Source organism: Rhincodon typus, chromosome 8 (assembly GCF_021869965.1).
Source record: "Rhincodon typus isolate 14 chromosome 8, sRhiTyp1.1, whole genome shotgun sequence".
Classification (NCBI taxonomy): domain Eukaryota; kingdom Metazoa; phylum Chordata; class Chondrichthyes; order Orectolobiformes; family Rhincodontidae; genus Rhincodon; species Rhincodon typus.
In genome coordinates this window covers 61,877,531-61,893,599 of record NC_063339.1, presented here as the reverse complement: position 1 = coordinate 61,893,599, position 16,069 = coordinate 61,877,531, and the positions used below count along the sequence as shown (strand labels likewise).

The 16,069-nt window shown below is 39.3% G+C and overlaps 1 protein-coding gene across 1 annotated transcript in view; it reads right to left on the bottom strand.

Moving 5' to 3' along the window:
* The window catches only part of spred1 (sprouty related EVH1 domain containing 1), a 92,220-nt gene that overhangs the window by 18,740 nt on the left and 57,411 nt on the right, over positions 1 to 16,069 (bottom strand). The window contains exons 3-4 of the mRNA XM_048600302.1: positions 13,910 to 14,078; positions 5,497 to 5,546 (exon numbers count right to left, since the gene is read on the bottom strand). Of these exons, the coding sequence (XP_048456259.1) occupies positions 5,497 to 5,546; positions 13,910 to 14,078 (219 nt within the window). The remainder of the gene's footprint in view (positions 1 to 5,496; positions 5,547 to 13,909; positions 14,079 to 16,069) is intronic.

The following is a 16,069-nucleotide window of genomic DNA, read 5'->3' as shown; positions in this document are numbered from 1 at the left end:
CTCTCGGCCCGAAACGTCAGCCTTCCTGCTCCTCTGATGCTGCTTGGCCTGCTGTGTACATCCAGCTCTACACCTTGTTATCTCTGAATTTTTATCCTTATGGGAACCAAAATGAATATCAAATGCAAACTAGCTTAAACTTTAAAACTGCTTCACTGGTTTTACATCTCTCCACATTGCAGCAGGTAAAGTATTTTAATGATTTATTAATTTATTTATCTATTAATCTATGCAGAAATGAAGAATTGACAGGCTTACACTCAAACTGAGCAATTTGAATACAGAGAATTTATTGAACCAGAAGATTGTGTCTGGCTAAGTTACAACATTATCCAATATAATGTCCTTAATGTAGAAAAATGCCCAAAATCTTTTCGTTGAAATTCAGAAAAGGGACAAGAGAGAAAAAAAGGCTTACATGTACAATTCTGAAAATTTAAGTCAGTTGCTGCTTGACACCCAGAAGCAGAGCAAGGCTCCCGGGTGAGTTAGCAGCCTGCCTTGACCCTCTAAGTTGCTGGATGTAAAGAAGCCTATACTTCACCTGTCAAGATGAAAACCACTGGCTCAAGTTCACCAGGGAGATGATTTTGGGCACTGATCTGTGGCTAGTTGCAGCACACATGAAGTAATTTTTAATATCAGTTTATAAATGCACAAGTTTTGGTAAATCCAAACTCTTCCTCTCTTCTGCCTTTCTTAATTTCTTGAGTGGTGCTTGTGTGCATGGATGGAGTAACAAAGCAAGTTCCCCATGTTTTGAATGTTTTATTGACACACAATAATAAATCAAATGCATTTGATTTCATAAAAAGGAATAAATGACATAAAACCTTGCTGTCTCAGGCTCAAGATGAGAACAACAATCATAATTTAAATTTGCCCTCATTCGCCCATGACACACTGGTTAAACTTTACTTAAAGAGTCAACTTATTACAGCATTGGTAAAAGTGAGTGTAATCCCAAGGTTGCTAACACAAAGGACAGAAATATAATTGAGGAATGATTTGGCTGGTAGCAAGACTTCTCTCTCATTCAGGAAATAACAATTGAGAGACCCAGAATTAGAACTTAAAGCAACATTAGTAGAGAAATAGCACTGAGAAGTTAAATGGTACAAAGTGGCAGCCATCACTAGACCTGACAATGTGCATCTTAGGAATTTGAAAGAGATAGTAGATGCATTGGTTCTGATTTTACAGCATTACTTAAATCCTAGAACAGTTCTCAAAGATTGCTAGGTAACCTCATTATTTAAGAAATGTAGTACTATGAAAATGGGAAATGTCAGACAGATGATCTAATATTAACAAACAGGCAAAATGTTAAAAACTATTATTAGGAATCTCACACCTGAAAATGACATTTTTAAGCAGAGGCGATGAAGAATTTTGAGGAATGTTAAGAGCTTTTTGAAAATGCAACTAGTAAAATGGACAAGGCAGAATGAGGGAATGCAGTCTACTTGGATTTTCAAAAAACACTCAATGATCCTCTGACCTTATTGAATCATACAGTGCAGAAGAAGTCCTTTGGACAATTCAGTCTGTACAGCCAAAAAGACAATACTATTAATCCCACTTTCCCATGTGGCCACGCCTAGAAGCCTACATACGAGAAGGTCCTGTGATCTGCAGACACATCTCCACACCAGATGCCCACAGATTTACAGCACAGGGCTGAAGTGCAAACAAAAGCAGTGGGTCTGCTTCTTTTTCCTTCATGGGTGTGCTTTTTTGTTTTTTTTTCAAACCTATTTTCTAATCAATTTGTTCAGAGATGTTATTACACACTTCTAAAGCAGGTGGGACTTGAACCTGGGTCTCCCATTTCAGGGGTAGGGACACAACTGCTGTGCCACAGGACGGTCCTCAGGCAATTAAACAGCTGAGGTTCCATCTGTGGGTGGTCTCAGCCAGCAGCGGAACATGCTGACCAATTACGACATTTTTAAAAATAATGACCTATTTTCCTAATCAACCTTTTCAGAGATGTTATTATGTACTGCTGGAGCAGGTGGGATTTGAACCTTGGCCTTCCCAGACCAGGAGTAGGAACACTATCATTGCACCTACCAAATGTGCCATAAAGGGTTCAGCTGATGAGTTCCAACTGGGCAGGCCATTGCCTGTTACCAAGCGAACTCATACTCAATGAGCTCACGAGATGATTAAGTAGTGATTTGCCATGGGCCTTGTTATCACACAAAGGTTGAAAATTGGTTAACACATAGAAATAGACAATAGAAATTCGTTCAGTTTTGTTCAGTTGGGAAGCTGTAGCTAGTCTCAACTATTTCTACCCCATGATGACAGGACTTAGTGTAACATTTCAATGTTTGCGGATAATAAAGTTAGGTGGCACAGCAAGAGCTGAGAAGGATACAAATAAGTTGCAGAGGGATACAGACGGGTTGGGCAACTGGATAAGAACAGATGGAATGGAATGTGATAAATTATGAAGTTACCCACTTTAGTTGGAAAAACCTCTAGAAAACAAAATGCTTTTGGAAAGGTGAGATTGAAAAATATCTTGTCCTCATAACATGAATCACAAAGTTAGCAGCAGGGACTTCAAGCAATCAGGAAGGCAAATTATGTAATAGTTTGCATTACAAAGGAAGTAGAATCTTACTACAATGATACAGGGCATTAGTGCAGCTACACTTGGAGAAATGCGTGCAGTTCTGGTCTCCTTGCTTAAGGAGGGAAATTTTTGAGCTTTTTCTAGGGAAGCCAAGGTTGAGCTCCTTGAGAAGGAGGTTATTCTGTGAGGAAAGAATCATTAGCTCTATAGTCCAAAATTCTATAAGACTGAGAGAAAATCATAACATATAAAGCATCTTGTGAATGGCACCACATAATGCAAGTTCTTATATTTTCTTTTCATTTTTGTAAGGAGTCATTTTCAGTGTTAAATTTATTTTAAAATAAAAGCCTTCTCAGGAAACCTGTGCTAAATCCAGTGATTAGCCCACAATCCACAACATCAAAACACAAGGTCAGCTTGGAGTTTAGTTCAAAGAGTTTCCTTTAGATCCTTGCTACCTCAGCTCAACCAAATCCTTAGTCTCATCATCAGTGCTCATGGAATGTTGGAGAAGGGGTTGCAGTGGAAACTCTACTTTAAAGGGTTTTCACAACAATGGCTTGGGAAAACAGTGAAAATGCTCAGATGTGTTTTTATTTTTAAAAAGTGAGATATTTTCCCAAGTTTGCCTTCCTGATTGCTTGAAGTTGCTGCATGCTAACTTTGCGATTTATGTATGAGGTCCTATGAAACAATTCCTATCCCTACATCGAATGTTCCCTTTCCCCAAAAACCTGTAACTTCACCTCGCTAACACCGCTCAGTGTTTTCACATTATGACTTCCCTCCCTAATGCGGACCCTCGCTGAAAAAGAAACTCCATCAACTTATTGGTCATTGCCATGCCCTTGTTCAATACTCAAAAGTTAGCAACTCTTTCTGTCAAAGCAGCCATATATCTAGGCATAAGACAAACCCCTCCTCCGTTGTGTTATCAAGTTTTAGCAGTTTTAGTACCTTAGCCATTATTATAAAATGACAGGCAGCAGGTTACTTTCTTTGTATTTTAGACAATTAGATAACTCTGTTCTAATCTTTCTAATCATAATGATGCTCACTGGGTTATAAAATTTGTTAAATATGAGAAGAAAATTAAGCTTAATAACTCAGATAAAATATTGCATACCATTTTAAAAACTGTCTTCCCGTTCTTAAGGCAATAACTTTAAGGTAGATGATACACCCTCAGAAGTAGAGATTACCTTTGTCTGCTGAGCAATCCATTGAAATGAGTATCCTGCCTGCCTAAAGCAAAACCATTTCAGACTCTGCTATTAAATCATAGGTCTTTCAAATTTTTGGTGCAGTACTGGCCAAACTCACATTGACAAAGGAGTCAGACAAAACACTGCCCAGGGCAAAAGAACAAAGTTGACAGTTTTAGACTGATATTTTGTATTACTCATCTTTCCTGTGCCTACAGCCAGAAATGTTAGAACTTCCATTTTAATCTTAGCCCATCACAAAAGATTGCTGGCAGTCAGTTGTGCCAAAACACCTGCCTACAAAGCTTATTTTTGGTTGCATTATGAAGTGGAAATCTCAATTACCTTCTCGAATAAACCTAAGAACTCTGCATGGCATTTCTTTTAAAATCTCAAGGGAAAACAAAGTAACTAACACTAATCATCATCTCGGTTGGTTATGTAATACACATCATTTGCTAAGTTTTCAAATAATCTTTTTTTTATGCAAGTAATGTGAACTGTCAGAGAAGTTATGAATCAATCGTTTGACACAGTTTAAAAGCTACCTTTTATCCTTTGGCATGCCACAGGCAGCTTTTGTCTAATAATATCTCCAGAGTTCTGCCAACCATAGATTATTTTTTCAACTCCAATGCAGCTTCAAGTGTGTTGTTATTTTGCTTTGTTGCTGCACCTAATATAATGCAGCTTATTTTCCTTTGTCAATTTTATCTATTCCTGAGTGGAGCAACGGGGTTCAATTCTACAGGCACTCACTCAGAAGACTATGCAGGCATTTGGATACCCTGCTGATAGCACAGATTTCCAGAATTCCACAACTTTCACTTGACTCCTGAATTTCCTGGGATTAATCTGGGGAATTGATATCTTAATTCTATCAGAATATATGAAGATTCACTTTGGCAAGTCTATCCTTTTCTGTATGAAATGGCAGGATTTTGATATCATTCTCTTTAATCTATACCCAATATGCCAAGAACATAATATGTGATTATAAAATTGAGTTTTTTGAACTGAACATATTCAGTAGGCTTTTAAATCTTTCAAAACTTCTAAAAATACATTCTACAAGCACTTCCTGAAGTAGGTTTACACAAAATCGCATACACGTAAACAAAATCCTGATGTTTGTAGTAATCAGCCTCATTAAACCACTTATGGATAAAAGTGCCCCCCGTTGCGAAGTTACAGATCAAGGTTTCAAAGTTAAAGATATGGTAACATAAGATATAGAAACTAGTAGTCATGTCTTCCAAAGATCATAATTTTACTTTTACAGAAGTTGAGCTTCTGAAATCCTATACTACTACACAGCGTTAGTCTCATGTACATATCCATTATTCCTTCAGTACATCCATTCAAAGTACTGATGTTTCCTCCCACACAACGCCAGTGGTAGATTTTTAAAAAAGGAAAATTGCTGCAAGGCATTTAAAATCTTTACTTGAATGGCATTAAAAAGTCTTAATATGTCTTAATGCCTGAGGAAAACAAGCACTTATAACTATTTGGTTATTATTTAATGTTGAAATATTCATTCTCAATCTACCAAATTAATGGATTCCTTCTAAAGTTGCACCACAATACGTTCGCTTCTCATTGTCAACACAGAGCATATCCGGCAAGTAACTGGTCTGGAAAGCTTTGATAGAGATGGCCTTAACCAAATCATTTTACACACTCCTTTGAGCTACTTACTTGAAAACCATCATCAGGAACTGTTGCTTCATTGAAAGTTTCTTGGCAACCTGCAGACAAATAAAACATTGATATTATCTGACGCCAACTTACTTCACCACTAGTCGTCATTTTTTGAAACTTGCAACAATAAAAGTTTCTCAATTAGATCCACTCAACGGAGTTTTAAAAAATGGTCAGTGGGGTATGACAGCTAACAACACAGTCAATGATGATGGCTAATTCCACAGCAACCACAATGTAAAAGGCTGCTGTATTTAAGTTTCTGGAACTACTTTTACTGATATTTAAGCCCAGATGGAGTTTTACAACAATTGGTTAACAGTTTCATGGTCACTTGCTGAGACTAGCTTTCAATTCCAGATTTTATTAATCAAATTGAAATTCCACCAGCTGCTTGGTGGGATTTTGAATGCGTCCCAAGGATTTGACACTGGGCCTCTGGATTACTAGTCCAGTAAGATGACCACTAGACTACCATTCTCAAAATCCATACCATGAATTCACAAATTCTACAAGAAGGTAGCAGTGACAAAATGTGCAATGAAAATATTGATGGCCCAAGTGAAAAAAAAGATTTCTTCCTGTCTAACAAAAAGTTGATGAAGGTTTTGCAATTAAAACCACATATTAGAAGTAAAAGGTTACAATTTCTCCAGTTGGGAAGTAGACAGTACCAATGATGGAGGAATTTGACAAAGCCTTATTTCTCTATTTTAAATTAAGTTTCACATCAGACCAGAAGTGAAATCTCACAGGATGCAGAATCATTCCAAAAAGCTCAAAGTTTAGCAGTACACATCTTGCCTTTTGTTTATTACATGCTTGAAATTCTGTTTTTTGGGGTCCTGCATTGGGCATTATAATGTTGTTAAGATATGGAGACTGAAACTTAGTAGCAATGTTACGTCAACAAAATGAGCAACTACTTTCCATACTTACCAGGAAACTTCAAAGTTTCCTTCAATGTGCAGAATGATGACAGTGAAGGAAGTTTGAATCTCTAGATAAACTAAAATTTTCAAAAGTTAATTCACATGCAGAAACCTCTTACCTTTGAGCAGTCATGTTGTGAAGAAATTTAACACCGAACTGGAGTGGGGCAGGGACAAGGAGAATACAATAAGACTGATGATGTTTCATTGGTTTGGTTCATCTAATGATTTGCTTTATCTTTGGTTTATGAGAAACTTAATGTAGTGCTTAATGTCCATCCCTAGTTGCTCCAAGGTAATTAATAGTCAACATAAGGGTGACTGGCCTCTCACTGATAATATTAGTAATCTAGTTGGATTTCTACAATAGCACACGTTATATCCGATGCTTGCTTATAAATTACATATTCTTTTAAATTCAATTTCACAACTCGACAAGTGATACGTAGACATGAACTTTGGTTTTCTTGTGAATCTAGTTTTTGGTGGGTTATGTTAGAAGTTCTGTACTTCAATTTTGGATGAAACAAGGAGACAATGAATCGGATAAACACAGTCCATCAAATGAATTTGTGTGATGTGATAGCTTTAAGAGATTTTTTTTAAATCTACAGGACTCTTCTGTGAGATTTTTTTCAGTTGTAATGTGATATTTACTTTTTAATGGAAAAAAATTAAAATAGTCTTGTTTAGAAATTTGGATTCAAAGTTAACAAAATGCTTAGAAAGTATGCATATCATCCAGATCAAGAGTCTTATGTCCTGTGTTTTTTTAACAATTTGCCTATTTAGCTAACTTCAGCTGGGACAGTTTTATAAATTCTAGGAAAATATAAGGAAACCTGGTTCCTTACAATTACATGCTATATAATGACATTTAATGGAAGAAGCATCTGCATGAGACAGAACTGAACTAGACAGCGCAGTAAAACAATGATTGTCAGCAAGCTAGATTTATGTATGGAGAACTGCCACATCAATAAAGATGCCAAAAGGAGGTAGGAAAGGAAACATTGATTCCTAGTAGTTTGGATGTACTGGCCATAACTCACATTTATAGCAAACAGAAAACATTCTACAATTAGCCTTGTTCCAATGTTGTAATGTTCAAGATTCCTAGAGACTTTCTTTACCCCAAATAATTTGGAAACTAAGCAACAAGCACGTGTTAAAGGGCAGGAACCATAACATAAAATCCATCCACATAAAAATCCATCCATAGATCAACATCTATCTATGATTTATAAAATCCTAAATATACTGCTTTCCATTTTAACTTAAAATTCACATACAAGAAGCAAGCACAAATAATATTTGACTCTTTATTTTACGTACATTGCAAGGATATTTAATATTTCCCATCAGCCACTAAAATAGGTTACCTTTGTCACAGTCAACTTACGAGTCAGCATCCAAATTTGTGGGAAGATAATGATGTAGCGATAAAATTACCAGACTAATAAGCCAGACACTAAAAAGCTAATGCTCTATCAATCTGGAATTCAAAATGGCAGCTGATGGAATTCAGATTCAAATTAACGAAATCTGGAATTGAAAGCTAGTCTCAGGACTGGTGACCATAACAACTATCATCTGTGGTTGTAAAAACTCATCTGGTTCCTTCCTTATCTGGTTTGGCCTTAACAGCGATGTGGTCGATCTGAACTGCCCACTGCAATAGTTAATTAAACCACTCAGACCAAGGGCAATCAGAGATGGGCAATAGATGCTGATTTTTCCAGAAATGTCCACAGTTGATAATTTATTTGCTTTATTGCTATCATTGAGGAAGAAATACCTCAATAGAAGCAAATCTTCCTCCTAGTAGAGCAAAGAAACCAATTATACAACGACAGGTTATTGAGTGAAATAGCAATGTTTTTCATTTGTTATTTTTGTTATTCTATTCATTTAATATTCTGCAACATTGCCCTTTAAACCATCATTTATGTTAAGGGGAACAAATTATTAGTTCTTCTGTGATCTGCTAAGCAGTTAGTCATTCTCTACACCAATTATTACTTGCAAGGGTACTTTCCAAATACTCAGAATATCACATGACAGCATTTTCACTGGGAAATAATTCACATCTAAAGCTAAATAAGCAGAAACACACAAAATATCAACACCCCATGACAAAATGAGTAAAAAAGACAAGCAGGATGCCTCTGCAACACAGCTGTATGTGGTTGAAAGCCTACGGCAGAAGGTTCAGCTTTTTTAATCTTAAATATGTTGGGTTCCCCTTTGAAAGTGAACATACATATTAAAAACAGCATAGCTACTGAAAATGGCTGTTAAATATCAAATGCGAGCAGAGTTGCATTTACAAAAATTGTTAACATCGTTGTTGGAAAACAAAAACTCAAACTTTTGTTTTAAAAAGCAGCCACATATATTTGCAGGGCAATGCCAAACAGAAAAGAAGTGCTTCTGCTTGGTTCCAAGAAGTACAATCTGACTGGACACTTTCTTCTGTTTAACGTGATCTATGGACATTACATGGAAAAATATCCCACAGTGACAGCTAATCCTTATTAGTAAATTAAAAATGTGGCCAACAGCAACAGAAATTATCCAGTCGCAAACTACTTCAACTCGCCCTCCCACTCCCTGGTGACATGTCCATCCTGGGCCTCCTCCAGTGTCACAATGACGCCACTCGGAAACTGGAGGAGCAGCACCTTATATTCTGCCTTGGGAGCCTACAGCCCAATGGTCTCAATGTGGACTTTATCAATTTCAAAATCTCCCCATCCCTGGCCTCATCCCATGACCAACCCTCTCTCTCATCCCTGCCTCCTTGACCTGACACAACCTGTCCATCTTCTCTCCCATCTATCCGTTCCTCCCACCTCACTGACCAATCCCCACCATTGCCTACCTGCACTCACCTATCACCATCCCACCTACCTTCCCCAGCCCCACCCCTCCTCTCTCTATTTATTTCAGAGCTCCCTTCTCCCTCCCCCATTTCTGAAGAAGGGTCCCGATCCGAAATGTCAACTTTCCTGCTCCTCTGATGCTGCCTGGCCTGCTGTGTTCCTCCAGCTCCACACTGCGTTCTCTCTGACTCCAGCATTGGCAGTTCTTACTCTCTCTGATAGCAATTATCTTTATGCTTTCTTATTTGAACTTTCCCTTTAGATTTTTTTTTTAAAAAGGCATTAATGACTTTTGGTTTGGGTCAAATTTAAGCTGGCCTGTTGAATACCAATTATAATCATTCCTTCCCCTACCTTCTCAGGGAAAATTAGGGATGAGCAACAAATGCCTGTTTTGCCAGCAATGCTCAGACCCTATGAAAGAAAAAAAAGTCGTAATACTTACAGCATCCTTTCTCTTCCCCTCCCAGCAATCCTTTCAACAAACTACTATCTTTCTCCTTCTGTTGCCGCCCTCCTAATATCTCTCTCTCTCTTTCCCCCGCCTCCTCTCCACTCCTGCAACAGAGAATTTGTCTCCATTTCTCTTCCCACTCAAGAAGGAATATGATTTCTTGAATACTCAAGTGGGGTCCTCCATCTTCCTTCACAAAAATGCTTACATTAAAAAGCCTTTTTTCCTGCGTGGGCCCTCCCCGCAACAAGCAGTTGATGACAGGGAGTTTATTCAGACTTTCAGAAAGCTTTTGACAAAGTCCTGTGTAAGAGATTAATGCGTAAAACTAAAGCACATGGGGTTAGGGGTAGATTAGTAAAATGGATAGAAAATTGGTTAACAGCTAGGAAACAAAGGATAGAAATAAATGTGTCTTTTTCTGAATGGCAGGCAGGGACTAGTGGGGGACAACAGGGTTCGGCACCAAGACGCCAGCTATTCACAATATATATTAATGTTTTAGATCAGGCAACTAAATGTACTATCTCAAAATTTGCAAATGATACAAAGCTGGTGGAAGGGTGAGTTGTGAGGAGGATGCAGAGACGTTGCAGTGTGATTTGGACAGGCTGAGTGAGGGGGCAAATGCATGGCAAATACAGTATAATGTGGCTAAACATGAAATTATCCACTTTGGTAGGAAAAATAGGAAGGCAGATTATTATCCAAATGGCTGTAAACTGAGAGAGGGCAATGTTCAATGTTCTTGTGCACCAGTCGCTGGAAGTAAACATGCAGTCGCTGGGAGTAAACATGCAGGTGCATCAGGCAGTTAAGAAGGCAAACTATATGTTGACCATCATAGCAAGAGAATTTGTGTCCAGGAACAAAAATGTCTTGCTGCAATTATACACGCCACATCTGGAATGTTGTGTGTAATCTGGTCTCCTTATCTGTTCTTGCTATAGATGGCGTGCAGCAAAGACGTATCGAATTGGTTCCTGGGATGGCAGGACTGATGAATGAGGACAGATTGAGTCAGTTAGGGTTGTATTCACCAAATGTTGGAAGAATGTGAAGAATAGGAATAGACAGGTTAGATGCAGGAAGGATGGTCCCAATAGTGGGGCAGTCCAGAGCCAGGGTTCTTTACTAAAATCTTCCACCCCAATCTCAAGTTCACCTGGAACATCTCTGATACCTCTCTCTCTTTCCTGGGCCTCTCTGTCTCCATCTCTGGTAACCACCTGGAAACTGATATCTATTTCAAGCCCACCGACTCCCAAAGCTACCTAGACTACACCTCTTCTCACCCACCTTCCTGCAATAATGCTATCCCCTATTCCCAACTCCTTCGCCTCCGCTGCATCTGCTCCCAAGATGAGGCGTTCCATTCCCGGACATCCCAGATGTCCTTGTTTTTCGAGGACTGCAATTCCACCTCCCCCAAACTGGTCGAAAACGCCCTCGACTGCATCTCTTCCATTTCCTGCACCGCAGCCCTCACACCCCGTCCCCGCAATAATAACAAAGACAGAATCCCCCTCGTCCTCACTTATCACCCCATCAACCTCCGGATTCAACGCATCATTCTCTGCCACTTCTGCCACCTGCAATCTGACCCCACTACCAAGGATATATTTCCCTCCCCACCCTTATCTGTCTTCCGGAGGGACCGCTCTCTCTGTGACTCCCTCGTCTGCTCCACACTCCCCACTAGCCCCACCACCCCTGGCACCTTTCCCTGCAACCGCAGGAAGTGCTACACCTGCCCCTACACCTCCCCCCTCAACCCCATCCCAGGCCCCAAGAAAACCTTCCACATTAAACAGATGTTCACCTGCACATCTGCTAATGTGGTATATTGTATCCGCTGTTCCTGATGTGGCCTCCTCTACATTGGGGAAACCAAGCGGAGGCTTGGAGACTGCTTTGTGGAGCACCTATGCTCAGTTTGTGACAAACGACAACACCTCCCAGTCGCAAACCATTTCAACTCCCCCTCCCAGTCCTTGGATGACATGTCCATCCTGGGCCACCTCCAGTGTCACAACGATGCCACCCAAAAACTGGAGGAACAGCACCTCATATTCCGCCTGGGAATTCTATAACCCAATGGTCTCAAGGTGGACTTTACAAGCTTCAAAGTCTCCCACCCCCGACCTCATCCCAAGACCAGCACACCCTCTCATCCCCGCCTCCTCGACCTGTCCGTCTTTTCTCCCACCTATCCCCTCCTCCCTCACTGACCAACCTCCACCTCCACTTCCTTCGTACACTCACCTCTACTAGCCTCATCCCTGCCTCTTTGACCTGTCCGTCTTCCCTCCCACCTACCCGCCCCTCCCTCCTCACTGATCAACCCCCATCCCAAGTCCCTACCTACACTCACCTCTACTGGCTTCATCCCTGCCTCTTTGACCTGTCTGTCTTTTCTCCATCTATCTGCTCCATTATCTACCTTCTATCACTGCCTCCCCCTCTCTCTATCTATTTTAGAGCCCCCTTCCCCTCCTCCATTTCTGAAGAAGGGTCCAGACCCGAAACGTCAGCTTTCCTGCTCCTCTGATGCTGCTTGGCCTGCATGTTCATCCAGCTCTATACCTTGTTATCTCAGACTCCAGCATCGGCAGTTCCTACTATCTCCCAGAAATGGATCTGTCATGTTCATATCTTCTGTCACATTATATAGCTATGGAACATGTTCATGCCTGTTTTTCTGTTGATGTTTACACATTTACTCTACTTTCTTCCCCAGGCACTTTACTTAATGACATATTTTCACCTTATTTAGGTGTCTGTTTCGTTGCCTGTTTTCTATTTGCTCTCTCTTCCTATTCCTCACCTGTTCTGAATTCTTCAGTATCTTATTTTTAATCCGTCCTGCCTGTAACTTTTTGCTACTCTCCAACAAAAAGGCTTCCATTTATATAGAGTCATTAATAGGGTATTCCTGTGTTATAGGAACACAATCAGATATACATTCTTCTATTTGCCTTTTATTGTGTTTTAATTTTTCAAAGCTTTTAAAACTTCACTGAAATCAACTTAGTAAGCATGCTCCAACTTCTGCTAATATTTACACAGATATACCTTTTTTGTGGAATATATTGAGGTAATGATATGGTATCTCTTTAAGTTAGGGAAAGGGAAGAAAAAAAGAGCAAGTGTAGACATAGGGAACAGGAATACCATTGCATTCAGAACAGAAGCACTCTGTAACTTCACATCATTAATCATAATTTTCGTCCAATTGGCGTACCTTCTCCCAATGGTTTGAGCAACTACAAAACAGGCTCTTGCTACTTTGCTGGCATGCACAAGCAAAGTGCTCAGCCTGTCAACAGCCAGAGTCCTTGGCTTTCATTGCCTGCATAACGTTTTTGCTTGTTGACTGAAGATTTTGTACACCCTTCAGGGTGTGTTCATCAAAATGTGTTTGTAATACTATTTGCTGTTGACTTTGTTCTCACAAACTTGCATAGGAGTATTTTGCACCAGATTCTGGTCAACTTAAAACCATTGTATTCAAATTTTCATTTGCCTAATTCGTTAGTTACAAAGAATCATAGCATCCATCACAATGGAACATCCCTCTGGTTCAAAGCGATGGCCACCACTACTTAAATGAGAAGCCTCACACACCAAGGTCATCAATTGACATTCATCTTATATACTCTGTCCAAACACATGCTCTCCATTTTTGAGTCTTACTTTGTAGTTAATGATCAAATAATATGCATTGTCCAGATTACTGCAGCACAAATAGAACAAAACTCTGTCTCCTACATTTGCCTTTACCTTTCATCCATAGCCACAGACAGTAACTGCTGTGATTACTTTTCAGACAAAAATTTTGATATGCAGAGGCGTAACATTCTTAGAATTCTCCAAGTCGAATATGAATACCAACCCAAATGGCGCTGCTTTTTAATTTGGTGAACGGAGAGATTTAGAAAATGGAAGCCTTCATATTCATTCCTTCTGCCTTTCAAATACTAGGGAATGCCTTAACCAGCGAGTGAAAGATTCAAATTATATTTGAGACTGACCTTGCTATTTCCAGAAATTTTGTTTTGCTCAAAGATATTTTACAAGCGAAATTATGGTAATGAATTGTTGAAACTGTCAATATTTACAAATACGAGTATCTGTACCTTCTGAGATAGCTTCAGTAGCTCTGCGAATGCCACGGTCAAATGCTCTAGCATCAGCAGGACTTTGAAAGGTAAGTCCAAACTTTTTATCATCTATCTTCCAGTGGTGAAATATAGGGGTAACCTTGTTGTAAACTAGATCCTTCTTCAGAGCACATTCCAAAACCACCTGCACATTAAAACAGCAGAAAAGGATTTAGTTTAAAATTGGCTTATATACATTTGTTAACCATGCTTATAACCAATAAATCAAATACGAACAGCATCTCTGCTTAAACCTCCTAATCCCAAGACATTTAGAAGTAGAATTTAAATAGTTGAAATAAAATAAATGCTCCAGATTGTCTTAAAGTGAATATCCACATTTAAAAGCATTTTTAAAAGATTCCACTATAATAAATATCATTAATAGCCTGGATGTTGTAATAACTTTAAACAAACTTTCAGTCAGTCTCATCAAGCATTCAACAATTTTTAAACAAGTACCATGGATATTAAAGTATCCAGTGCTGCGAGCGACTGCAGTACTCGCTGAGATTCACCAAGAATGGTCCTTTTTTTAAAAAAGGCCAGGCAACACAACACAGAGTAGAGTTAATGTATACATGTACACAAGCTGGTTCTTCATCAATGGCCATTCCTCCAATTTAAGTTCAGATATGGGATGTTTCTTTTAGATTGTGCAGTGTTCAGCACCATTCATAATTCCTCAGACACTGAAGCAGTCATTCTCCAAATGGAGCATTACCCAGAAAACATCCAGGGTGATATGCAGTAAGTAAAATTCAAGTCACTCAACTGTCAGACAATATCTGTCTCCAACATAGAGATTTGAACTATTTTGGCTTGATATTCAATTGCTTAAATTGCTGAAACCCAGTTGCTGAACTTGGAGTTGATATTAACTAGGAACTGAACTTCAATCAGCCTTGTAAATACTGTGGCTGCGAGAGGGGTCAGAGGCTGGGAATTCTGAATAACTCACCTCCTAATTTGCCAAGCCAGTCCACCGTTAACAAAACACAAGTCAGCAGTGAAATGAAATATCTTCCACTCACCTGAATGTATGTTGTTCCAACAATATTCAAGAAGCTCAATGCCATTTGGTTCAAAGTGACCCACTTGATTGTCACCACAACTACCTTAAACATTCAGTTTCTCCACCACTGGTGCACAGTATTTACCGCCTAGAAACTGCACGATAAGAATGCTCAAAGGTTCCTTAGACAGCATTTTCTAAACCCGTGGCCTCTACCATCTGGAAGGGTAAGAGTAGCAGATGCATGGGTAAATCATCATCTGTAAGTTCCCTGCTAAGTAACTCACCCTCCTGAATCGGAGCGATATTGCCATTCTTTATCTGTCACTAAAATCCTGAAAACTTCCTTCCTGACAGCATTGTAGATCCAACTACACCCCAGTGACTTTGGCAGTTCAAGAAGGCAGTTTATCTCTACTTCCTCAAGGGCAGTTGGGGATGGTAATAAATGCTGGTCTAACCATGACACTCACATTTCGTGAACAAATTTTTAAAAACTATCTCCTTTTAACCTTCTCTTCTTCAAGGAGAATAACCACAGTTCTGTCAATCTATCCACATAAGTTCCTCATCCCTAGAACCATTTTCACAAAGCTTTTTTGCACCCTCTCTAAAATACTGTTCCTAGAAATGGACACACTAATCCCGATTAAAGCCAAACCAGATTTTAAATAATAATAATTTAAAATCTGAGGGAAACAAGCAGAAACATATTAGTTCATTCTTCTACAGAAGTATTCAAATTTCAATTTCTCAGCCTCATTTTAAATTCCTTCATGTCCTCACCAATCTCCACCTTTGCAGCATTCTCCAAATCACAAGAAGTCAGTCTTCTGAATCCTCCTCTCCACAACATGGAATTGTTGATGGAAGTAGAATTTCCACCTTAATACGCTCCATCCCTCTGTATCAAGGACTTTCTTAAAATCTGTCACTTTGAACAAACTGTTAATTACGACTCCTAATATTTTGTTCTTTGTTCAGGCATGGATTTTTGCCCAAATAAATTTCTACACTCAGAGATATCAAGAACTGCAGATACTGGGAGTCAGAGATAACACAGTACGGAGCTGGAGAAGCACAGCAGGCCAGGCAGCATCAGAGGAGCAGGAAAGTTGACG